This window comes from Emys orbicularis, chromosome 13, assembly GCF_028017835.1.
Source record: "Emys orbicularis isolate rEmyOrb1 chromosome 13, rEmyOrb1.hap1, whole genome shotgun sequence".
Classification (NCBI taxonomy): Eukaryota; Metazoa; Chordata; order Testudines; family Emydidae; genus Emys; species Emys orbicularis.
In genome coordinates this window covers 38,470,075-38,495,591 of record NC_088695.1, presented here as the reverse complement: position 1 = coordinate 38,495,591, position 25,517 = coordinate 38,470,075, and the positions used below count along the sequence as shown (strand labels likewise).

The following is a 25,517-nucleotide window of genomic DNA, read 5'->3' as shown; positions in this document are numbered from 1 at the left end:
GTGCCGCCCCCCTCTTCATTGGCCGCCCCAGGCACCTGCTTGCTATGCTGGTACCTGGAGCTGGCCCTGGGTCCTGCTATTGACTTTTTTGCATCTGACTCCTCTAAACTTCAAAAGGAGCTCTGTGCAACAATTACGCCTAAGAGGACTGTTTACATAAACAAACTTTAGAATATTACTGCTACTGCTTTTCAATATATATGTGGATACATGGGTTTGTGAATCACTTATAAGAAATATAGTTTGGTAGACATCTCTTGGTATGCAGTTCAGGCTCAGGCCACCCCACATTATCCATTTATAGAGTTTGTCCTTTGCATTTTATTTTGCAAACATTATTCTTGCTTTTAGCAGGGGGTAGCTCTTAAAACTGTTTACATATATTTTCCCCAACACAATTTAAAACTAAAAATTTGTAACTTTTGCACTTCAATTATTTTTACTTTAATTTGTAGCTTACTAGAAAATGTTTACATTTAATGTTTTGTTCTTAATTTGACTAACTACCCCCAGCTCAGGTTAGGACATTAGGGAAAGACAGAACAACTCTGTCAGAAGCAATGTGGTCTAGTAAACTAAATGATACTGGGACCCAGGAGCTCCCATTTCAACCCCAGATCAGCTAAACTGACTTGCTGTGTGACTTTGAATCACTAAGATTTCTCCATCTGCAAAGCAAGGGTAGCTAAGTGGAGAAACTTACTTACCACACACTGATGTTAAAAGGATTAAACATTAAGAACATAAGACTGGCCCTACAGGGTCAGACCAAAGGTCCATCTAGCCCAGTATCCTGTCTTCCAACAATAGCCAGTGCCAGGTGCCCCAAAGGGAATGAACAGAATAAGTAATCAAGTGATCCATCCCCTGTCGCTCATTCCATTTCTGGAAAACAGAGGCTAGGGACACCATTCCTGCCCATCCTGGCTAATAGCCATTGATGGACCTATCCTCCATGAATTTATCTAGTTCTTATTTGAACCCTGTTATTGCTTTGGCCTTCACATCTTCTGATAAGGAGTTCCACAGGTTGACTGTGCATTTTGTGAAGAAATACTTCCTTTTATTTGTTTTAAACCTGCTGCCTACTAATTTCATTTGGTGACCCCTAGTTCTTGTGTTATGAGTAGTAAACAACACTTCCTTATCTACTTTCTCCACAGCAGTCATGATTTTATAGACCGCAATCTAAAAGCAAAGCATTTATAAAGTTGCTTCATTCTTCAACCACACCACTAAATTTCTCCAATTATTATGCCCTTCTTGGAAGTAGTGTTTCATTCCTACCAGTGCTTAGGCCTCCCGTCCTCCAAAAACAATTTCTCATATAATTGTGTGCGTTTTAACACTTAACTTTCCTACAGTTGTAATACTTGGATGAATGCAAATGAGCTGCTTAATATTATCTTTTTTGGTACTGAATGCAGGCACTGTCACAGAACAAGCTTGAAATATAAGCTCACATTTATTTGGACCTGCATTGCTTTGTGTGATACAATACTGCCCTCTAGTGAATAATTAGAGAAATCTACCTCAGTGAGACTGGCTTTGAAAGATTCAGTAAAATTTCAGTCAGGGAAGATTTAGCTAGATTTCTTCAAAGCCACAGGAAGAATAATCCCTGAGCAGACATCTTATTTTATTTAAGTGCATATTTCAGTCCCACAGGAAAAATTAAATCTACCAGTTTAATTTACATTTATTGCAAATGTCAAACTGATAAGAGATTAAACATGTTTCAGATATTCTTGATTTTACACATTGATGGCAAACTCATTCTTCCATCACTGTTGGGTTTGTGCAGTCATAGGGTTTTAGACAAAACCACTAAGAGGTAGGTTTGAGGGTATCAGTGAGATGTTAAAAAAAAATAATCCCTTAAATATGTATATATGAAGCAACTTCTGTTGGTGAGAGAGAGATAACAGAAGTTGGTTCAATAAAAGATATTACCTCACCCACCTAGTCTCTAACATCCTGGGACCAACATGGCTAGAACACCATGGTATATGCTATGAAGCACACTAGCATTTCCTCCCATAGCTTACAGAAAAGGTTGATAGCTATAGCTTCAAAAGATGTTGAGAGCATTAAGACTTGAAATCTGCATTTTCCCCCTACTTCAGGGATGAAAATGCTCAAAATGAACTCAATACCTTCTTTTGTACTTCCACCTTCACTGGAAGCTTAACAGTGATTCCATAGTTACCAATTACTTTGGTAACTAGAGCTATTCTATGGCTAACTGATTTGTTACCTAAGTAAAGTAGAGTCCTTGATCTCTAATGTGCACTGGCTCAAAAGAGGTTAGGTGTTAATTTTTCCTTCTGTAAAGTGGACAATTGTATTTAAAAGACCTCCTTGATCCACTTTAAAAAACGGTTAGCTAATACTTAGTGATCCCAAATCACTACAATTATGCAGTAAAAGACTTCTGTTCACCTTTGTCCTTTAGTCTATGACTCTATGGAAGGAGCTAGGAAACCAGTTCAGACCAGGTAAGGAGTGAAATTAGAGATGCTGTATATTTGGCCTCCAGTGATGAAGCATCAGCATCTATACATTATCCCTGCTGGTTGACTCACATCTGAAAAATTTCATAATTAGAAAGTTTAAGAGTCAACAAACTGACAGGTGGCACCTCAGGAAAGTATGTTATGATTAGCCAGTGGTTTCTGCCAAGAATTAAAAAAATAAAAAATAAAATTCAGATGTACAATTAGTTTCTTATAAGAGATGTATTTTTAAGACCGTAAGGCCAACTTAGGTTCCAATGGCTTGGAAAATATCTTAAATGCTTAATATACTAAGCTGGCTAAAATTCAATGTGTTGAGCTCATCTCTGGCACTGCAATACTTGATACTCCTAGAATAACTAAAAAAAGAATTAAAGTGTTTGCTGAAGAGGGATAGATCACACAATGGAATTAGCACACCAGCCATTCAAATCCTACTTGCTTCCAAGAACACTAATTTACAAAAAAAGTTGAAAGACTTGTCCGGAAACATGTTATCAGGTGCTTTTATTAAGCAACACAATACTCACAAAAGCCACCAAACAAGCACAACATTGGAACTTATGAACTTTCATAAAAAAATACAAAAAGTATTTTAAAAATCAGCAGTTTGTGTTTTTTTGAAATCAGCATACTTGTAACTGAAGATTACAGCATCTGGGGAGAGAACAGTACAGAGGAATACATTAGTATCTGCAAAACGTTAGACACCACAGAAAGTGAATATTGGTTTGACGTTTACATATGAAGTCTGTGCCATTGTTCCCAGTTTGCACTGTTCCAGGCATTTGGGTTCAGTGATCTATAGTACTGGGTTACTGGTGGAAGCCACCCAGCTGATATACAATACAATCTCATCACATTTTGTTACACATCTTTTATATAAACAGGTTAAATGGCATAAATACCACACAGACTGTCTAAATTAAACCTTTTTTTGGACACACCTAAATCAGTCAGTTATCAAATCAACATATGCCAACTATAAACCGATTTATGTGTCTCCCCCACTGAAGCCTGCAGTGTAACTATTCTATTGTTTGATAATATTGAGGCCAGACTATTTACTACATTAGAGCAGGGTCTTATTTGTAAGAAAGGTGACAAGAAATTAATGACTGATGAGGTAGTATGTTGACTAGAGATCCATTAGCAGAGCAGCAGAGATTGGAGCCTGCTTGGCAACAGTTTGTTCCTCGAAGCATCATTAAATCCTGCCCTCAAGTACACACACACACACACACCCATCATGGTGACTTGTATTACACAGAAATATGAAATGCCTCCCAAATTTCCCCCCAACACACCAAGGTGAAGTTTTAATCAAGGGAAGAGGAGCGAGATCGAAATTTATGTTTCCCCAGAATTATGCTATTGACAGCTGACCCAAAATTACTTACACTTTTGTGATTCAAAGTAGCTTTCCTCATACTGTCTCTCTTAGAAATCCGAATAATGTTTCAACCTGAAACAAAAAGTTAAGCACTTAAACCAAACAAGCTTACAAGTGTTATTGTAGGAGGCAGACAACTTTCGTTACTACCGTGTCTGGAAACACTAGGTATTCTCATGTATAATCCCAAACATTTTCCCCTACAATATATATTAATAGAGATCCTTGTTGCATCATATATCAGGTTAGTTTGCAGGACTGTACAAAGTATATTTTTCAAATGTTAACAGCTCAGGGAAGAGATGCACATGAAGAATCAACACAGATATGCTGTTCCCAAATTCATATTAAAGGAGGAAGTGACAAGATGCACACATTAAAAATCTCACTATGTAAATTAGACTTGACACAGGTTGACAAGTGTTGTGTTGGGGGCGGTTATGAGGATAAGGTTTACAACAGTGAGACTGCAAAAAAAAAAAAAAAAAAGTTAATCTCTAGTTAGTAAGCTTTAAATAGAGAGGAGTTTTTAAACTTGTGCCTCAAATAAAGGTTAGAGCAATTCAATCTGCGCCTTGTTCAGTCCTTGGCCTCTACTGAAACAACTATGACTGTGCTTTTTGGTATGGACATTTGACTAATATGTGGACTAAAAGCCATTTCATATTCTATTGAAATGACCACAAGATTTGCTCTTTGTTTTGTCAAGCACTGTATATACTTCATACATTGCATAAAAGCTAATTAACTTGAGTCTCCAATTTGAGCTAGTGCCTTAGAGAACAAAGACTATCCTTACCATACCAGTCTCTGCAGCCATCTATTCCCCTCCTTAAATACAGTAAAAGGTTCTCCTTAAACAAAAAAAGTTAAGGAAGCTAATTTAATACATACCTATACAACAAAGCTTTGCCTTTGTTGTTTCCTATGGAAAAAAAACCACTTCTGGGAGAAAAATCCATAGACTGAGCAAGATAAATGAGCTTTCTTCTGAACACTGGGAAGTTTGAGAATACAGTAAGTGAAGGAATGTGTACCTATTAAGAGAAGTATATAGTTAACTATTGTAAGTTTCCACAATCCATGCAGTTTCAAAAAAAAAATAAAAATAAAATTAGAAAACAATTTAAGAAGTTAACAGGATGCCTCATTGTATCCACTTTAAACCACTATTTTCACAGGAGTATGTTTCATTTTAATACCAGCATTAAATTTCCAGGACATCATCCTTTTATTGCACGTTGAGTTTATTTTGAGAAAAATGAATAATGGTTACTTTAAAACGATTCCTAGCACCAGGACTAAGGACTAATATTTTGGAGAAGATTGTAGAGTTTGTTACTATTAACTAATTTAACATTATTCATGTTACAACATGTAAACAACATAACATTTAAGGTACATTTAAAGCCCGTAATAAAGCATCAATATTTAATTGACTCAACCTTAAGAAAGTAGCTCTTTAAAGAGTTTCATATAGACTTATTTCTTTGACAAAAGCTGAATGTTGAAACCTTAACACTGTTGAAATGAAAGCCAGATAATTGTTACTGTTCAGTAACACTAAATACTAAAAAGTACACAATAGGCCTGGAAAAAATCCATAGGAAGTATTACTTAGCAAGTGCCATCAGCCTGTACAGAACCTATGCTTTTATTATTGAAGTTACATTTCTAGCCTGTATGCTCAGGAAGAAACACAGAGAGAATCACATTTTGAAGCTTAAGTGATATTCTATACTATTGTCCTCCCAAGTCTGCTGGCTGATGGGAATAAGGAGGCAGCAGTAAAACAAACCAGAAATTAGCTCAATTTCATTCTGCTGTAGCTTGGGAAATTGATGAACCACTATAGAGTCAGTCATTTGAGGATTTAAGAGGCTTGGGAAAGGTTAGATTAACAGAGATCCAACATCAACGCCAAGGCTGTGGACTAGGAAGAAAGGGAAAAAAAAAAAAAAAAGTGATCCTTCTGCCTGCCTTCCAGTAACTGAACGAAAGGCTTCAAATTTAATCAGACATCTACTTGAGACTACGCAGGATGGTTACTCAACCCGGAGGCTACCAGCAGCAATTTCCTCTCTCACTCCACGCCTCTGCTTCACAGGTATCACGAAGGACACATCAAGCAGTTATAAAACATTGGGATATTTTCTCAGAGATTCAATCTTGTGAGTGAACAAATGCCAGTGCCTCTTCAATCTACCAAAAGTACATTCAATCGTCATTCTGCACCTGCTGAGGTGGAAGTTGAATCTTTCCTTGGTGCTGTTGAGGTGGCCAGTATACAGCTTAATGAGCCAGGAATGCAAGGGGTAGACTGTGTCCACTATGATCACTACTGGCATTTCAACATTGCCAAAGGTAATCCGCCCACAGGTGCTGGAACTAGGGGTACTGGTGCACCCCCTGGCTTAAAGAGGTTTCTACAATATACAGTGTTTACAGTTTGGTTCAATGGCTCTCAGCACCCCCACTGTACAAATTGTTCCAGCACCCCTGAATCAGCCAGTCGGGAAAGGAAGCCCCTACTTGTACCTTTCTGAATAGTCCTGTGTTCTTAAAGAAGCAAGTATCATGCACCCTTCCTGACTAGTCAACACATCAGTGAAGCATCCCTGGTGACCCACCAGCACTTGCATAACCATAGAAAAATAGCCCTTTCTGTGGATGTAGTCTGTGGCAAGGTGGTCTGGTACCAAAATAAGGACAGGCATGCCTCAGGAATGCCTCAAAGTAAGGAGCCTCAGCTGAAGTCTTTAAGAGCTCTTTATAAAATGGACAGAAAATAAGAACACAATATATTATTTCCTCTTTGTTTCCATCTTTAAGGCCTATCGTACCAAACAGAAAGCCTGGTTAACAAAGCATTAGCATCAATTTCTGAAAGTCTTCTCCCACTTTTTACCCCACCCAATCGGAGTTCATATTTTTGTTTTGGTAGAATCATTTGTTTTCAGTTTGTCTCGACTTCAGAAGCGTCTCCTTGTTTTGAGGATTAAATTATATCTAGTCTAGAACTAATCCTAAAGAGACCCTGACAGCTCAGGTACTAATTCAAGTTATCATCTTGTCACAACAGCAAATGTCCTGTATTTGAAACAGATTAAGAGATATTTCAGGTGTTCACTTATCCCTAATAATTTACTTCTTCATAGATTTAATGGACCAATATTTCAGCAGTATTTTCCCCTCAACATTGCAAGATACATGCATTTAAATTATACTGCTTGGTTCTCTCATCAGTGTAGTGCATGTCATTAACTTGGGTTTATCTTTCATAGCTTTGTGATGTGATAAAACTGTTCTGTTAAGTCATTTTATACACTGAAACCAGTCAGCTCACCTCTAATTTTCTTCCAGTCAAGCATTCTAATGACACTATGTCTGGTTTCTTTTCATTAGAAATCACAGGTTTAGCATCATTAAGCATTAATGTGATTTGACTACTACCACAGTACTAGTCTAATTAAGACAAATCATGTAATCTTGCCTCAGATTTACTGTTGAGGATCTCTGATATGCAGAACCAAAACCAATAGACCAAACTACATCTTTCAATATTTTGAGTGTACACTAATTTCAATAGCCTCTCAAACTACTACAGTTAAGAAAATGTACAATAGTACCACCCTATTTGCCTAAAACAGATAATAGCAGCATGGAGAAAGGAAGGTAGCTGAGCTTTGCTTTACCAGCCTTATCTCCACGCCAGTCAGGAGCTGCACTAAGTTCTCAAGAATTCAGTTCAACCTTCCCAGCTGGTGAGTAATTAAGAGAACATGAGGACTATATGTAGGGGTGTGTTACTATATCTTCCACTTAATCAGTGTATACTGCTTAATTTAATTCCATTTTATTTTTTCTGAGTGTGGGGAAATCCTATTTTTAAAAGTAATTTTTAATCCAATTTATCAATGGACAGCTCTATTACTGGCTAGAGAGAAAGAGGACACAGGAAGAACCAAAATCCTCAAAGAGCTAGAGAAGAAACTGCTACAACTAAAGGCTGAATTAAAAGGCCAACAACGAAGTCTAAATAACTACTACCATGTACTTAGACTGTTACCCTTAGTGTTCAGATCATCAACCAAGTAGAGCTGATCAAAGTGGGAAGAAAAAGGGTTTCCAGAAGGCACTGGAGTGAACCAGATATCAAGGTTAGGTAAGGCTCTTCAAGGCAGAGACCATCTTTAAGTTATGTATTTGCACAGTGCAAAGGAAACTGGGGTTAGGGCCCCATGGCACTACAACAGTACAAAGAAAAATGAAAAGTTTAGGGTGTTTGTTCCATAGGCCTAGTATCAGATAGCAGAATGAGGCTGGCACAGGTATATACCGCCGTTAACAATAAAATCACCTCCCTATGCCATTATCCTGAAAAGAATAAAGGCTTGACTTACCAGCTTGACTGCATCATCCGCTGCACTGGAGGCCACTGCCAAAATTTCTGTGGTGGGATTGAAGGTCAAAGATGTAGCAGCTGTAACCAAGTTCATTATGGCTTTAACTGGTTTAGGATTGGTTTCTCTGAGGCAAACATCGTGGGTATACACATTCACAACTCCCGAACAGGAGCTAGAGAGGAAAATAATTGAGAGTCTCTTCAAAAAGACCACGTGGAAAAGAAACGTTTTCTCAGTTTGTGACAATTTTAGAGATTATATCAGAAGCAGTTTCATATCTACATAAACCATTCAAGTAAACCTAAGCCATTTTTCCTCCTAACCGAATATTTACTAATATCCACAGTAATAGCTAAACAAAGCATTAACTCTCAGATGTGAGCCTGGGTCCTTAGTTCAAGCTGAAGAGACTAATGCTTTCAGCTCTGGAGGTCCCTAGTTCAATTCCAGGTTCTGAGGTCAGACTACATGATGATAATGGTCCCTTCTGGCCTGGTTATCTATGGAAGACGCTGCACACAGTGTGTAATATCTTTTATAAAAAGGCTAAGTATTGTAACCAAGAAGTAATACCAGTAAAGATGAAGTATTCTAAATTCAAGCCTATATTAAATAACTAAACATTCTGAACTACTAGTTTCCAAAGGGTTACTCACTTTACATGTCACAATTCTGGACACTTCTGTTTAGAAAGTCTCATCTGGAGCAGGCTACCAAAGGTGTGTCATACAACTGACAAATATTAAAAATTATTTTCTAGTTACTCATTTAAAGGATGTATGTTGAGATTTAGATCACATCTGGAGAAGTAAAATGTACCCTTAAATAAGAATGGCCATACTGAGTCAGACCAAAGGTCCATCTAGCTAAGTACTCTGTTTTCCAAAAGTGGCCAATACCAGGTGCTTCAAAGAGAATCAACAGAACAGGTAATCATCAAGTCATCCATCCTCCTGCCCATTCTCAGCTTCTGGTAAACAGAGGCTAGGGACACCATCCGTGCCCATCCTGGCTAATAGCCATTGATGGATCTATCCTCCATGAACTTATCTAGTTTTTTTTGAACCCTGCAATTCTAATGGTCCCTTTCTGTGAATACTGTATTCAGATCTAACCCACAATAGTTCCATACATAATACAAAACTGTTACCAGTATTCCAGCTACTGAAACCCATCTATAGATTTCCACCTCATGAAAAGTCACCTTGTTCAACCTACATTTACTGAAATAATCTTATCACTGAGCCAGTGAGTCTCTTCAAGATGAATCAAACCAAGGTCAAATAATATCAATTGGTAATTACTTCTACAGTATAAACTGGTTTAAAAAGGGTTTTAGGTAAAGAATCATATCCTGCTCCAGATGCTTTAGTAAGTGCCAAATATTATGTTTGCTCAAATGCAGCTGACGCTTCCCAATCCTGAGTCTTTAACACTGCAGCTGTATGTAACAAAGCCATAAACAGTCTGAAGGTTACATCAATTAAAAAAACAAAACAAATTCCGTTTTTGGATTCTGTCTGGTATTAGAATTAAGCCCTCTGAACAGTTATAAAAAGATGCAAGAAAAACTTATAGAAGTTGTGTTAAAGAGTGCACTCCACCTAAAATGGATATAGTAAGGAACAAATTATTAAAACCCAAATTACATCTATTAAAAAACTCAGTATTTCAAATGGTATATAAAGGAGACAAATTGAATCATTTGTAGTTTCAGAAACTTATGCACAGACAAGATGTAGAGTATTTTCACCTTACTAAATATAGGGAGCCAGAAACTTTCAATTTCTTTAAAAACCAACGAAAAGTAAGTTCTCAGCAACAAAGAAAGACCCTAGTTGCTGGGTTGGGGATTAAGAGAATACAGGAACGTTTTTATAAAAACAAAAAAACAAAAAACCACACCTTTAAACTTTGAAATCATTATTTCAATAAGATTCCAGTTTGATGTACCAGGCTTTAAATGTATGTCTTTTTCATATTCCTTTAAAAATATTTTATAATGTTTTTTTTGCTCCCCTGTTGAAATTTTACTTAAGGATCTTTTTAAAGCAAGGGTAGACTGATCAGGGAAGCAGTGAAACTGACTGCACAAGAAGTGCCAGCAAATGCACCAAGCAAGCAAACATTTTTCCATCAGCTTTTTTCAACTGAATTATCTTAAAAATTGAGTATTTGCTATTAGTGCATTTTCAAATTGTGTCTCCTTACAAATCAGTGCTATATTTTTAAAAAGAGTCCAAACAATGAACTAACTATTAGAGAAAGGGAAGAACTGGGAAGAGATTGAGGAGGAAAAAAAAAAAAAAAAAAAAAACCCTTGAGCTGACATTTATTAACGTGAAGTGGTCACAGAAATCCAGTTTGCATTTTAACAGTTCTGTAGTTAGACCACGTTAACAGTGGCTGCACTAGTAAACATATGCAGGAAAGAGTCAAATGTTCCTGGCATTTAGAAAAAATCCCTATACTAGAATCTTTGTTAACAGATCACAATTCACCTACAGCTACCTGACTTGAATGGAAGGAAAAATTGAGAGCTTTGGTAATATTACAGTACGATAGATACCTATGGAACACAATGGTTAGCTGTTCATGAGAAAGAACTGTAAGTCGATGCAGCTCTCCACCTAATAAACTCAGGCTATGTCTACCCTGGCCCTTTTGTCAGTAAAACTTTTGTTGGTCGGGGGTGTGAAAAAAAAACCAAAACACACACCCCTGACTGACAAAAAGTTTCACAGACAAAAACACCTATGTGGATAGTGCTATGTCGGCAAGAGATGCTCTCCCGCCGACATAGTTATCGCCACTCGTTGGGGTGGTTTAATTATGCTAGCAGGAGAGCTCTCTCCTGCAAGCGTAGAGTGGCTACACGGGAGACCTTACAGCGGGGTCTGCAGTGTACACAGTCTAAATCTAGTCTTACCTCCTTCTCTTTTACTTACCACATTGTGAACAGTTTACCCAAGAGTACCAAGATGACAGAGGGGAAAAAAATAGGACATTCAAAAACTTTAAAATGCTTAGTTTATTATCACTTACCCACATGCCACGTACTGGCCATTTTTTGATACAGCAAGACATGTTCCACGCAAACATCCTTCATCAGTGAACCTGTTTAGACAGCGCCTACTCTTCACATCCCAAATGAAAACTTCACCCTCATCTAATTATGAGCAAAAGAAAAGTAACTGTTAATGAATTCTAGTGTATAAAACCTAGTAGCAATTAAATAACTATGAAAAAATTGGGCAAGATCAAAATTTACTTTTAAGATCTACTTTAGGAGAAATCTGAACCATGCATGTCCAGATATATCTATGGTCTCCAAGTTTGTCAGAATAGTAGGAAAAGGCTTGGTAAAAAACAAACAAAAAACACACACAGACACACCCACCCACCCCCCTGGGAAAAAACAAACCAACTGGGGCTGACTTTCAAATTTCATACTTGCAAATCAATTGTTTGAACATTCTTAGGTTAAAGATAAAGGAGTTAACACATAAAACTAACTTAGCCTAATATGGCAATTCACTTCTATTGACACTACTTATGTGCCATAACTTCTACCTTCGGAATAGCAAAGAAGTTTCGTGGTGGTCAAAACTGTATTAGCAAGTGTGTCAATTTAGGCCAGTAAAGCATTTCCACCTATAATTTTTTAAAAAGCAACTTCAACAGGATATGAAAAATCTAGTTTCAATAAACTATAAGCAGTACACGACTGTCAAACATACTGGACATAATTCTTGTCATCCTTCTATTCTGCTCACCATCAAACAAACTTCCTTTCATTTCCCTTCTTGTTATTTTACCCTGTATTCAACAATCCCTTAATCTTGTCTGGACACCAGTGGCAGATGACAGTATATGCCCGAAAGTAAATTAGGGTTTATATACATACTTGGGAGGTACGTGGAGTCTGAAGTTTAAGGGTATCATTTCCAAATGCCATTCTTTAATAGCCTAATCAACGACAAATAAAATCCATAAATCTGAAATTAATGTTCTTTAAGAAAACTCAAATGACTTACTAGAATTTGTGTAAACTTTGCTGCTATCTGGAGAGAATGCTGATGCAACAGCCTTTCCATTTATTTTCATACTGCCAATCAGCTCCTTTGTCTAGGAGAACAAAGAGTAACATTTATTAAAACAATTATTCAGAAGACCAAGAAAAATCAGATCTTTGTCACTTGTGGAAGTCAGATACATCCCTGTTTTATTGCCTGAACTCCCACCTACCAAACCTAATATTTAATTATCAGAATAAGTATATCAAGGAATATCTGATTCCTGCTGCATCTAGCAGGACTTCAGTTTTACAAGCTAAGGCTCCAATCCCGCTCTTGCTCTTCACAGGCATAAGGGTCCCTCTGCACAGAAACAGTTGCACATCAGGGTCACGGGGAATGTTAATAAGAGTAGTTTATTTTATGCTATTGCATCTAACCAAGGATTCCAGATTTTCTTTTAGGCAAATCTCTATAAATCTTTTCCTTACAGGCGATATATGAATGATATTTAGGACCTTTTCTGAGTCCCATTATAATGCACTACATACAATTATAGAAGAATACAACAAAACTGTTTGTAAGTAGTCAACTGGGGAGTACAACTGGGTCTACTGCATATTGTGAATTAGAAGTAAGTTTATTTTAAAAGGTAGCTTCCAATCCATTAGAAAACATTCCCTCCTGAAATGGGTAACTTTAAATGCTTTTAGATAAGTTCAAGACAATTGTTCTCTGCTGCTCTCTCTCCCAAAACTTGCTCCCACAAAAGGGCAAAGTAATCACTCTTGAGAAAGGACTGTCTGATATTCAAGGGCAGGGAGGATACCTATAAAAAGGAAAAGGACAATCTCTTTTCTTCAGTTTTGTGATACCATAAAGAAAAAGTATTAATATTTCTTAAAACATTAATACATTAACTTATATTAAGTATTCAAACCAATGTACGGCCTACTCATTTTTTCACCCTCATTTTTGACAGGGTATTTCATCTCCTTTGTGTGTTTTTGGCTGGCTCCAAATACAGTATGAAGTCTGTAGTTTAATATATAGTATTCTATGCAAGATAGATTTTCACTTCACTAAGTAAAAATGTATCAGGACAATTATGAACACAACAGTAAGACATTAAAATCCATGAGCTACTGAAATAGCTCATCCACACTCCCATTTTTCTGACACCAACATATTGTTATTTACAAGCTTTTAGGTGGGTATTTTTTGTGCTTCTCTCCAAAAAGAGTGCATTGGTGTTTTTAATGTGAATGAAAGAGCTGGACTGAGAATGAAAACTTCTAAAAATCTACAGAGCGAAACAGCAGTGCAAGTTTATCCATAGCCCCACTAATGTGCCTCATATAGTACAGGTTACACTGCAATGGACAGTATAGTTCAGTCTTCATTACGTGCTCACTTTTAGGTACCTCTGCCAAAAGTAGTGCTAATTAGGGCCATTGGGGTAGCGATTTTTGGCATGAATACTGTTTTCCACTAAGAAATTGCAAATCAGTCTATCACTACCAGATGGATGGGACTTCAAACAGAGCTGAAAAATTCCATATCCATCACCAGTGTCATGTGTTATCCAGTTCCACTACCAACCATGCACAAAATTGTTTTAAGAAAAAAAAAAAAAAAAAAAAAAAACTCTGCCACATACAACCCTTTTTTTAAAGCAAAAGTTATATCATAAAAATGGTACACCTTATTTAGTGTGTGTCATGGTAAAGCCCCTTCATTTAAAGTACAGAAGTATTTTCAAATTCAGCAGATGCAAGAGTTAATGGTTCCGTGACAGCATACCCAGGGGGTTGAGAGCCACTATTAATGACAAACAAGACAGCTACCTTCATTGTCAACAAATGAAGATAACCTGAGGTCCCAGTAAGCAGCAGGAACGATCCATCTGGAGATACTTCAAACTTTCTGATAAATTTCTCTCGCATTCCTCGGAAGAAGGTAAAAAAAACTTTCAGAACTGTAATTTACACCAATGAGTTCACCACTTTGTGCATCATACATTTGATTTGGGGGGAGGAAAAGGAAATATAGACAGTTACTGTGACTGTTCAGACCTAGCTGTATCAAGCAGTAGACACTGTTAATTGTCCCCAATGAACATGCTTTACTCACCACCTGAGTGCAGAATTTAACATGAGGTAATGAAAACCAGAGTACAATAAACTGGTGTGGGACCACTCAGACCACTAATATTTATGTTTTGTGTCAGACTTAATGCTATAAAATACATGCAATGCAACATATATTTTGAGACATTTGCTAAATATAGATTTTGAAAGTTTTCCCTTCATGAGGGGACCCAGAAATTTCAACACAAGCGTAACAATCACATTACTAGAAGGAAAAGGATACAGATTCACTGTGAGAAGTCTGTATCTCATAAAGGCACCTGTTTAACACTCTTTTCTTATATGGATGAGCTGTCTCTTCAACTAACAACATCTGGCTGGCAGAGAAGCTTTAAGTATTTTGACAAGTTTCATATTGTATCTGGCCTAAGCATGACACAGCTGACAGCTAACCTTATAAGAGTTCAGACTGGGTTATTTTAGAGACTAGAGGGATTTGTGTTCAAGTTTTATTTTAACAGAATATTCTCTAAAAGAGTTCAGGCTTAAAAATAAGATTTTGGCAGAGAGCTTCCTTAGAATATTTACATATCAGAGTGTCAATTAGATTTTTAAGAGTATTGCAACATGTGTATATACTTACTATATACTACATTCAGAAGTGACCGAGATCTATAGTAAATCTGGATTGGTGCCATTAAGCATTTTACTTTTTCTTTCAAAAGGTTTATAATTGTAGACCGTAAAAAGCATTGAACATCGCAATAAAACCTCACCTCTTATTTGGTTTACAGGAATAATATTTCCACTCATCATGTCATACACATAGAACAGTTTACTGCGTGTACCAGTAGCTATAACTTGTTCTCCATCAGCACTGAAATGAGCCTTATAGACCGGAAAGCTTTCCAGATGTATGCTCTGTATCTTTGGATTAGTTTTACCATCCACCTTCAAGAAAACAGAAAAAAGTTGTTTTTGTTCCTCATACATTCATTTGTAATGTGCCTTTCAGATATATTTCTGTATGCAAGTACAAGAATCAAGAGTGTGTAGTCAATACCAGCTTAAAAAAAATAGATCGCTCCATTCAATCCCAAAGAAACCTTCAGATTAAGCAGCCTGATGAAAACCAATTTCACATATTTCAGATGTGGCCAAAGTACAATAGATCACAGGTGAGAACAGTTTCCAGATAGAGGCCCTCAATTAAGAATATTCCACCCCAGCTCCAGCCAAGCAACTCAGCCAACCATAATTCCTATGGTGACATATGGAGAGGTGATCCCAGCAACAATCCTATCTAAAGCTATTTTTGGCATAATAACTTATTTTATATTTAATATAGCCAACACTTTAGAAGCACATTAAAAGTGATCCACAACCTCATTGTTCATTTCACATTTTATAAATTGAACACAAGCTGCTCACCTGAAACAGTGATATAGACTGATCTAGTCCAGCAGTCATAACTACTTGTGCAGAAGGATGGAACTGCACTGTTCTCAGTTTAGCATCAGAAGGACGTTCATTATTAGCATCCAAGCAATTTTTCATCTAGAAAAAGACCAGACCAATGTGGTTGAAACACAGGCATCAGTTCCCTATCCAACTGCATGTCCCTCCCCCACTCTACTCATGGAAACAGGGCTTAATGGGATTTCAGCTTCACTGATCTTGTAGAGCACAGAAGTGCAGGAGGGACCTTGGGTTAACCTTGTAAACATTCTGCATAACTGTAGAATATCACCTAGTTCACACATTAGAATAAAGGTATTCTGAAGTTAGTTTTCAGATCTCTGTGCATTAAAGAGTGTCATCCACAGCACACTATGGAGTAGCTGTAAATAAGGTTTCAGCTGACCTTCCATTTTAAGTCTAATTTTGCGTTTCCTCCACCTCAACTTTTGAAAGAAACAAAGGAATGTCAATCTTAAATGTAGCACAGCAACAACAGTGAACAATAGCCTCAGTGGTAGAGGTGAGTTCTTATATTAATACAATAGCAAAATGCAGCACTTTTTTTTTTTTTTTTTTAAATAATCAAGAAATAGTTTACCCAATTTCTACAATTTAAAAATTGGCAGTCAGCTAATCTGGAACAATATAATAACCTGAAGCAGACTACTTGTTTCAGTAAGAGGGTGTTTCCCAACATGGAGTGGACCACACAGGGGGCCTCAGAGGACCAGCTGGGGGGTACAGAAATCTCTCTGAATTGTTCTGCGGCAGCTCAATTTCAATGAAAAAATAAGTTTCTAGTTATTACAATTATAAAGAAAACCTTCAAAGTGTGAAACAAGAGTACTGACTGAAGAGCTTGCAGAGAACCTGAAACAACATCTGAGGTGTGGACTGCCTCATTTAGTTCAATGTGTAAAAAAAAAAAAAAAAAAAAAAAAAGATGCCAGTAATAATTAACATTGATTTTAGGGTACTCCACTGCTCAAAGCATGTAAGAAATTATGAAGACCTATACCAGTGTCTCCCAAGGTAGTGGGAGGGAAGAGAAGAGTACAGCGACCGGGGGCTGCTAACAGGGAGTTTCGCAAGGGAGTTCTCCAGGTGAAGGAGGAGCTAATACAGCATCTGTGGGGTAAGTGACTGTCTGTAGTGTGTGTTTGTTTGTGTTTGGGGGTTACTTGCTGTGTGCTGAGCTTGTGTTTGTTTGTTTGGTTGTTTGAGGGACCGTGTGCTCTGGCTGGCAGTTGGAGGCAGGTTTGAAAGCTCGAAGCCTCTGGTAATTGGCTGAGCCTTACTCAGTGGGCGGGGCATTCACTCAGGCCAGGGCTTTATAAAGCCGCGCACAAGCGACCAGGGAGCTTTGCGACCAGGGGCTGCTAACAGGGAGTTTCGCAAGGGAGTTTAGAAGGGGAGTGGGAGTCCCTCGCCAGCCGTAACCCCATCCCCGTGGCCCCCCCCTAAAACCTATAAACCAAACCACATTCCAAAACTTCCTTCTGTAAACCACCCTTTCACTAACTAGGATACAATGCAGGCAGAAGCCCAGCAGCAGAGTGGGGGCTATCCGGTTTATTGCACCGACTGTTGCATGTATGATTACCTGCCCTGTGGGCGGGTGGCGTATGTGTGCAGTCGGTGCAAGGAGCTCCTGGCCCTCAGAGACCATGTACGGACTTTGGAGGCCAGGGTGGCGGAACTGGAGGAGCTGAGAGAGGCAGAGAGGTATGTTGATGAGGCTTTCCGGGACACTGTAGAATTGTCCCACCTCCGCTTAGACAGCACCTGTGCTGCTAAGGAGGAAGAAGGGCCCAGGGAAGTAGAGCAGTCAATGGGAGCAGAGGGAAACTTTCCCGTAGTTGGGACCCTCCTTCCAGATGGTTCTGGGGTTGCCTCTCGCACTGAGGTTGCCTCTCCGGGGGAGGGAACTCCAGTTTCTAGGAAAAGGCAGGTGTTAGTAATGGGAGATTCGATTATTAGAAATGTAGATAGCTGGGTCTGTGATGACCGGGAGAACCGTATGGTGACTTGCCTGCCTGGTGCGAAGGTTGCGGATCTCTCGAGGCATCTAGATAGACTTATGTGTAGTGCTGGGGAGGAGCCGGTGGTCGTGGTACATGTAGGTACCAATGACATAGGGAAGGGTAGGAGAGATGTCCTGGAAGCCAAATTTAGGCTGCTAGGGAAGAGACTGAAATCCAGGACCTCTATGGTGGCATTTTCAGAAATGCTCCCAGTTCCACGCGCAGGGCCAGGTAGGCAGGCAGAGCTTCAGAGTCTCAATGCGTGGATGAGACGATGGTGTAGAGAGGAGGGGTTCACGTTCATTAGGAACTGGGGAAACTTCTGGGATGGGAGGAGCCTATACAGGAGAGATGGGCTCCACCTAAACCAAAGTGGAACCAGACTGCTGGCACTAAACATTAAAAAGGTTGTAGAGCAGTTTTTAAACTAGGAGATGGGGGAAAGCCGACTGCTGCAGAGGAGCGTGTGGATCGGACACAGACTTCCCTTAGGGGAGAGTCTGATGATAGAGAATCTCCAGGTTATAGTCAGGAGCAGAGGACTGAAAAGTATAATGTAAGGGCCGGATCAGATGATAAACAGCCACATAAAAAAGAATCTGGCACATCAGAAAAAGACAGGCTAATAAACAGGGACAAGTTTTTAAAGTGCTTGTACACAAATGCCAGAAGTCTAAATAATAAGATGGGTGAACTAGAGTGCCTTGTGATAAAGGAGGATATAGATATAATAGGCATCACAGAAACCTGGTGGACTGAGAGCAATCAATGGGACACAATCATTCCGGGGTACAAAATATATCGGAAGGACAGAACAGGCCGTGCAGGGGGAGGAGTGGCACTATATGTTAAAGAAAGTGTAGATTCAAATGAAGTAAAAATCTTAAGCGAATCCACAGGTTCCATAGAGTCTCTATGGATAGAAATGTCATGCTCTAGTAAAAATATAACATTAGGGATCTATTATCGACCACCTGACCAGGACAGTAATAGTGATGATGAAATGCTAAGGGAAATTAGAGAGGCTATCAAAATTAAGAACCCAATAATAGTGGGGGATTTCAATTATCCCCATATTGACTGGGAACATTTCACTTCAGGACGAAATGCAGAGATAAAATTTCTCAATACTTTAAATGACTGCTTCATGGAGCAGCTGGTACGGGAACCCACAAGGGGAGAGGCGACTCTAGATTTAATCCTGAGTGGAGCGCAGGAGCTGGTCCAAGAGGTAACTATAGCGGGACCGCTTGGAAATAGTGACCATAATACAATAGCATTCAACATCCCTGTGGTGGGAAGAACACCTCAACTGCCCAACACTGTGGCCTTTAATTTCAAAAGGGGGAACTATACAAAAATGAGGGGGTTAGTTAGACAAAAGTTAAAAGGTTCAGTGACTAAAGTGAAATCCCTGCAAGTTGCGTGGGCCCTTTTTAAAGACACCATAATAGAGGCTCAACTTCAATGTATACCCCAAATTAAGAAAAACAGTAAAAGAACTAAAAAAGAGCCACCGTGGCTTAACAATCATGTAAAAGAAGCAGTGAGAGATAAAAAGACTTCCTTTAAAAAGTGGAAGTCAAATCCTAGTGAGGCAAATAGAAAGGAGCACAAACACTGCCAACTTAAGTGCAAGAGTGTAATAAGAAAAGCCAAAGAGGAGTTTGAAGAACGGCTAGCCAAAAACTCCAAAGGTAATAACAAAATGTTTTTTAAGTACATCAGAAGCAGGAAGCCTGCTAAACAACCAGTGGGGCCCCTTGACGATGAAAATACAAAAGGAGCGCTTAAAGATGATAAAGTCATTGCGGAGAAACTAAATGGATTCTTTGCTTCAGTCTTCACGGCTGAGGATGTTAGGGAGATTCCCAAACCTGAGCTGGCTTTTGTAGGTGACAAATCTGAGGAACTGTCACAGATTGAAGTATCACTAGAGGAGGTTTTGGAATTAATTGATAAACTCAACATTAACAAGTCACCGGGACCAGATGGCATTCACCCAAGAGTTCTGAAAGAACTCAAATGTGAAGTTGCGGAACTATTAACTAAGGTTTGTAACCTGTCCTTTAAATCGGCTTCGGTACCCAATGACTGGAAGTTAGCTAATGTAACGCCAATATTTAAAAAGGGCTCTAGGGGTGATCCCGGCAATTACAGACCGGTAAGTCTAACGTCGGTACCGGGCAAATTAGTTGAAACAATAGTAAAGAACAAAATTGTCAGACACATAGAAAAACATAAACTCTTGAGCAATAGTCAACATGGTTTCTGTAAAGGGAAATCGTGTCTTACTAATCTATTAGAGTTCTTTGAAGGGGTCAACAAACATGTGGACAAGGGGGATCCGGTGGATATAGTGTACTTAGATTTCCAGAAAGCCTTTGACAAGGTCCCTCACCAAAGGCTCTTACGTAAATTAAGCTGTCATGGGATAAAAGGGAAGGTCCTTTCATGGATTGAGAACTGGTTAAAGGACAGGGAACAAAGGGTAGGAATTAATGGTAAATTCTCAGAATGGAGAGGGGTAACTAGTGGTGTTCCCCAAGGGTCAGTCCTAGGACCTATCCTATTCAATTTATTCATAAATGATCTGGAGAAAGGGGTAAACAGTGAGGTGGCAAAGTTTGCAGATGATACTAAACTACTCAAGATAGTTAAGACCAAAGCAGATTGTGAAGAACTTCAAAAAGATCTCACAAAACTAAGTGATTGGGCAACAAAATGGCAAATGAAATTTAATGTGGATAAATGTAAAGTAATGCACATTGGAAAAAATAACCCCAACTATACATACAACATGATGGGGGCTAATTTAGCTACAACGAGTCAGGAAAAAGATCTTGGCGTCATCGTGGATAGTTCTCTAAAGATGTCCACGCAGTGTGCAGAGGCAGTCAAAAAAGCAAACAGGATGTTAGGAATCATTAAAAAGGGGATAGAGAATAAGACTGAGAATATATTATTGCCCTTATATAAATCCATGGTTCGCCCACATCTCGAATACTGTGTACAGATGTGGTCTCCTCACCTCAAAAAAGATATTCTAGCACTAGAAAAGGTTCAGAAAAGAGCAACTAAAATGATTAAGGGTTTAGAGAGGGTCCCATATGAGGAAAGATTAAAGAGGCTAGGACTCTTCAGTTTGGAAAAGAGAAGACTAAGGGGGGACATGATAGAGGTATATAAAATCATGAGTGATGTTGAGAAAGTGGATAAGGAAAAGTTATTTACTTATTCCCATAATACAAGAACTAGGGGTCACCAAAAGAAATTAATAGGCAGCAGGTTTAAAACAAATAAAAGGAAGTTCTTCTTCACGCAGCGCACAGTCAACTTGTGGAACTCCTTACCTGAGGAGGTTGTGAAGGCTAGGACTATAACAATGTTTAAAAGGGGACTGGATAAATTCATGGTGGCTAAGTCCATAAATGGCTATTAGCCAGGATGGGTAAGAATGGTGTCCCTAGCCTCTGTTCGTCAGAGGATGGAGATGGATGGCAGGAGAGAGATCACTTGATCATTGCCTGTTAGGTTCACTCCCTCTGGGGCACCTGGCATTGGCCACTGTCGGTAGACAGATACTGGGCTAGATGGACCTTTGGTCTGACCCAGTACGGCCTTTCTTATGTTCTTATGTTCTTATGTTCTTATGTTCTTATGTTCTTATGTTCTTATGTTCTTATGTTCTTATGTTAGGACTAGCCAGGGGATACAGATGTAAGAATTGAGATGAGTAGGCCTTGAACACCACAAGACAGACTTACAACCCTGACTAACTGGCTTCATTTTCTTGGAGAGGAAGGATTTCAGCTTTCAAGAGTTTGGGAAACCCTGCAGTAAGCCATCCACAGAACCACTGGCAAAAACTGCTGCCCAAGCAGCAGAATGGTACTTCTTGTGTTATAAAATATGTATACACAGATCAACAGTAACTATATTTAAACACTCTGAAGGAAATGAGAAGGCAGTTTTTACCTGTAAAATGCCTCTTGGTAAAGTCTCCGACGGAGACACAAAATTGCCCGTCTTGCGGAGCAACTCATCATCTTCGTCACTGTCATCTAATTAAAACAGATTTAGAACGGCTTATTGAATGTACAATTTGTTCCTGCATCCCCACATACATGTTCTTTAACATTATTTTATGTGTTCTCCGCAGCTGCAAGTCAAAACCATAAGCAAAAGCACAGAGAGCACAAAGCAGTAGGTATCCAGTATACAGTCAGTGTTTTCTAATTAGAATAGGAAAAATGCCAGGCAACGAATGAATCTCTAAGAGGCCACACAAAATAAGGGAACATGTTGGAAGAACTGAATACTTTTCTAAAATGTTTAAATATATTTACCATCATTTGCACTTTTTCTGGCTTTCTTCTTGTCTTTCTGGGCCCAGAAAGGCACTCCTCCCATAGCTCGCTGAAATCTAAAAGAAAAGAGAACTTTCATATGTCCATTCTTTCTTAATGACCATCATACTGCCAAAAAATTATTTTTCAGCAATTTTCCCCACAGTAATAGGGAGACATTAAAACACCCTCCCAACAATCACATCACCTCACTCAGATACAGCAGCCAGAATCTTCCTTTGCTGTTTTTAACAGATCTTTTTTACTCCAGCTTCCATTAACTGAATTCAGTACATAAAATCTGTAAACAACCTAAACCATATGACATATACATATATAAAATGTTCTCTCCCTCAAAAAGGGAGGGAAATCTAGTTTTGTTAATTGCATGAGAAGTTAGGTTTTCAAATGCTTGAGTAGTGCAGTGATGATTTTAAACCTGAGCAAAATACTTAGCCATTTATGTAAAATTCAATTTATACACAGACTTGCCTACATAGCTAAGTTCACAGGCATACAAAAGGGTCCTTAAATGTAAGGTAACACACAAATTTGCAATAATAAGGGCACAAATATTAAGCTATTTGCATAATACTTCTGTTCGGTTCACAATTCAAGTCTTTATTAAACAATGCAATTTTTCCTGCCTAAACTACAATGTGAATTGATTTATTAGTCTTTCTTTCTTATTCTCAATTGTTCTGTTGCACATAAAGACAGCTAACATGTTCCCCCTCTAGGGCTGGATGCATTTGATTGACAAAGCAACATATCTAGTTACATATGACAGATTTTATGAAGCCTAAATTTGTATATTATCTGCTCTACCATGTTGAATAATGGTAAGGAAACAGAAACAAGACTTTCTGCTCCAAGGACAAAAGCAACACAATTACAAGCTAAGAATGTAGTTTTTTCCCCCCATTATACTGGTTATTTGTTAAGACCTAACAACATGGTTGATGCTGTTGGGCACACTAGCTTTAAGGAATTTAAGTTATTTGCCTAAATTCCTTGGTCAAAAGGAGAAAAGAGCATCTTAAATGCTCCTAATAGGGGGAAAACTCACTTGACCACAACATATCTAATCTCACGTTACTAAAATTAGCAGCAAATTTATGTTAACATAATCAATTAACAATTGTTACTGTTCTTGAAGCCTCCTTTGAACTTTTTCTTTGGTAAGCTTCTTCTCTGCATCACTTTTCATCATGTCTTTCCGATAACGGTGGGTCATGTCAATTCTAGGAAACAAAATCATATTCTCAATGTTAAAGCATTGCAGAAAGCGTATTAACAGTCCTTATTTTCTTTAAGTCTTCAAGAAGCAGCCATTTAAAATAGCAGACTTGGTATTTCTTCCAAGTCTTAAAATCAATATCTCTATTTTCCCATTTCCATCATTACAACATTAGGAGCTTAACTCACATTTCCTCGGCTTTGTCTTCATCATCCACCCATGCTGGTTTTTTAGATGGAGGGAAATTATCTTTTGCTTCATTCTCCACTTCTGAGTCACTGGAGTCCTCTTTTAGAAGATTTCCCGTGACTACATCAAGCTTAAGAAAAATCCATATAATTGGGTCAAAACATTGGTCAAATATAACAATTTTACAACTTTGAACAGTGGAAGTTTTAAGACATTTCTCCGCATGGGGAGAAAAATCAAGAACAAAACAGTAAAACCACCACTCTCCCAGTGTTGGAAGGCTGGGTGGGCAGCCAAGGGGGATACGGAGAGTATAGTTCCTTCCTCCACCACAAACCAGCCCCCCTCTGCTCCTGATATTTATCTATCACCTCCCCCAAGTGCCCTCCCTGATGGGAACGGGAGGGACACCTACCTCCCCTCCCACAGTCCATTCCCCACTATTTCTCATAAAAGGTAAAAGTTTAGAGAACAGTTTATTTATACTAGAAAATACACATTAAAAGAATGCTTTTGCTACTGACAGACTAGCCTAAACCCACAGGTTCCAGAAGTAAAAGATGCACCTTTAAACAAGCTTTTCAGTAAGTTTCAGCTGTATTCCTATATTTCTTTTATTCTTAATGCCCTATGCACCATGGGAATAAAGGATAGATCTGGGAATTGTTTCTGCCTCTAAACCCATGTTCACTACACCTAAGTGCCTGTAACAATAGCCACTACAACAGGGGCAGTCAAACTAGGGATCAGGACCCCTCAGGGGGTCATGAGGTTATTATATGGGGGGTCGTGAGCTGTCAGCCTCCACCCAACCCCGCTTTGCCTCCAGCATTTATAATGGTGCTAAATATATAAAAAGGGATTTTTAATTTATTGGGGGGGGTCACACTCAGAGGCTTGCTATGTGAAAGGGGTCACCAGTACAAGTCTGAGAACCACTGCGCAACCTCAAGCAATTTTACATTATACTTAAAGCTACTCAGGAATAAAAATCATATACAAATTTAAAGAGCTTTAGACAGCTCCCTATCCCATTCTAGTCGCGCTGTGCTGTGCCAGCCTTGCAAGGCAAACAGCCGGCGAGAGGCGCTTCAGGCCCCATCGCAACAGCCGCAGCAGGGGCCGGGACGCGGGCGCCAGGTCTCGGAGGGCTGGGTAGGCAGGCAACGGGGATACGGCGAGTGTAGTTCCTTCCTCCGCCGCAAATCAGCCCCCGGCCAGTTTTCCATCGCCGCCTCCTCCCGCAAGCGCCCTCCCTGACGGGACGGGCACCTACCTCCCCTCCTCCTCCCCTCACCTGCTTGCCCGGGCCCCGCAACCGCTCTTCCTCCTCGGCGTCCTGGCTGCCGCCGAACACCAGCTCCTCCAGGCACCGCTCCACCACCGGCTTCCCGGCCAGCATCCCCAGGTGCCGGGCCCGTCGGGCCTCCTCGCCCCCATCGCCGGGGTCTCCCGTCCGCCGCCGCTTCTTCTGCGCCCGGACACGCTTCCGCGCGGGGCTCCGACTAGCGGCCGCAGAACCCGCCGGCTCCATCTCAGCGCCTAACGTACCGACGGCCGAAGCAGGCGGCGTCGCTCGCTAACCGGAAGCGGAAACAGAAAAGTCTGTTTCCCACGTGACCAAGTACTTACCTCACCAGCCCCCTCCCGCCTCTTTCACGTGATTCAGTCCGCTTCCCCTTCACTTGAAACAGTCTCACATGACCCCTTCTCTCCCCTCCCTTCCACGTGATAGGCTCCCAGGCCGGACTATTCTATTGCCCATACGGAAGGGTCCAATCCCACTTATAACGACTAATCTTCCGGACGGTAATATCGGGCTCAGAAGCAGCA

The 25,517-nt window shown here is 39.5% G+C and overlaps 1 protein-coding gene across 1 annotated transcript; it reads right to left on the bottom strand.

Moving 5' to 3' along the window:
* Positions 1-3,006: 3,006 nt before the first annotated feature.
* Positions 3,007-25,218, bottom strand: UTP18 (UTP18 small subunit processome component). Its single transcript, XM_065415733.1, has 14 exons — positions 24,982-25,218; positions 23,684-23,814; positions 23,404-23,499; positions 22,256-22,332; positions 21,885-21,970; positions 15,853-15,978; positions 15,198-15,372; positions 14,179-14,279; positions 12,353-12,443; positions 11,361-11,484; positions 8,313-8,487; positions 4,804-4,946; positions 3,917-3,981; positions 3,007-3,173 (listed from the first exon to the last, which is right to left on the bottom strand). Exons 1-13 carry the CDS (start codon positions 25,216-25,218, stop codon positions 3,957-3,959), a joined length of 1,587 nt encoding a protein of 528 aa, XP_065271805.1. The 3' UTR covers positions 3,007-3,173; positions 3,917-3,956.
* Positions 25,219-25,517: the final 299 nt, after the last annotated feature.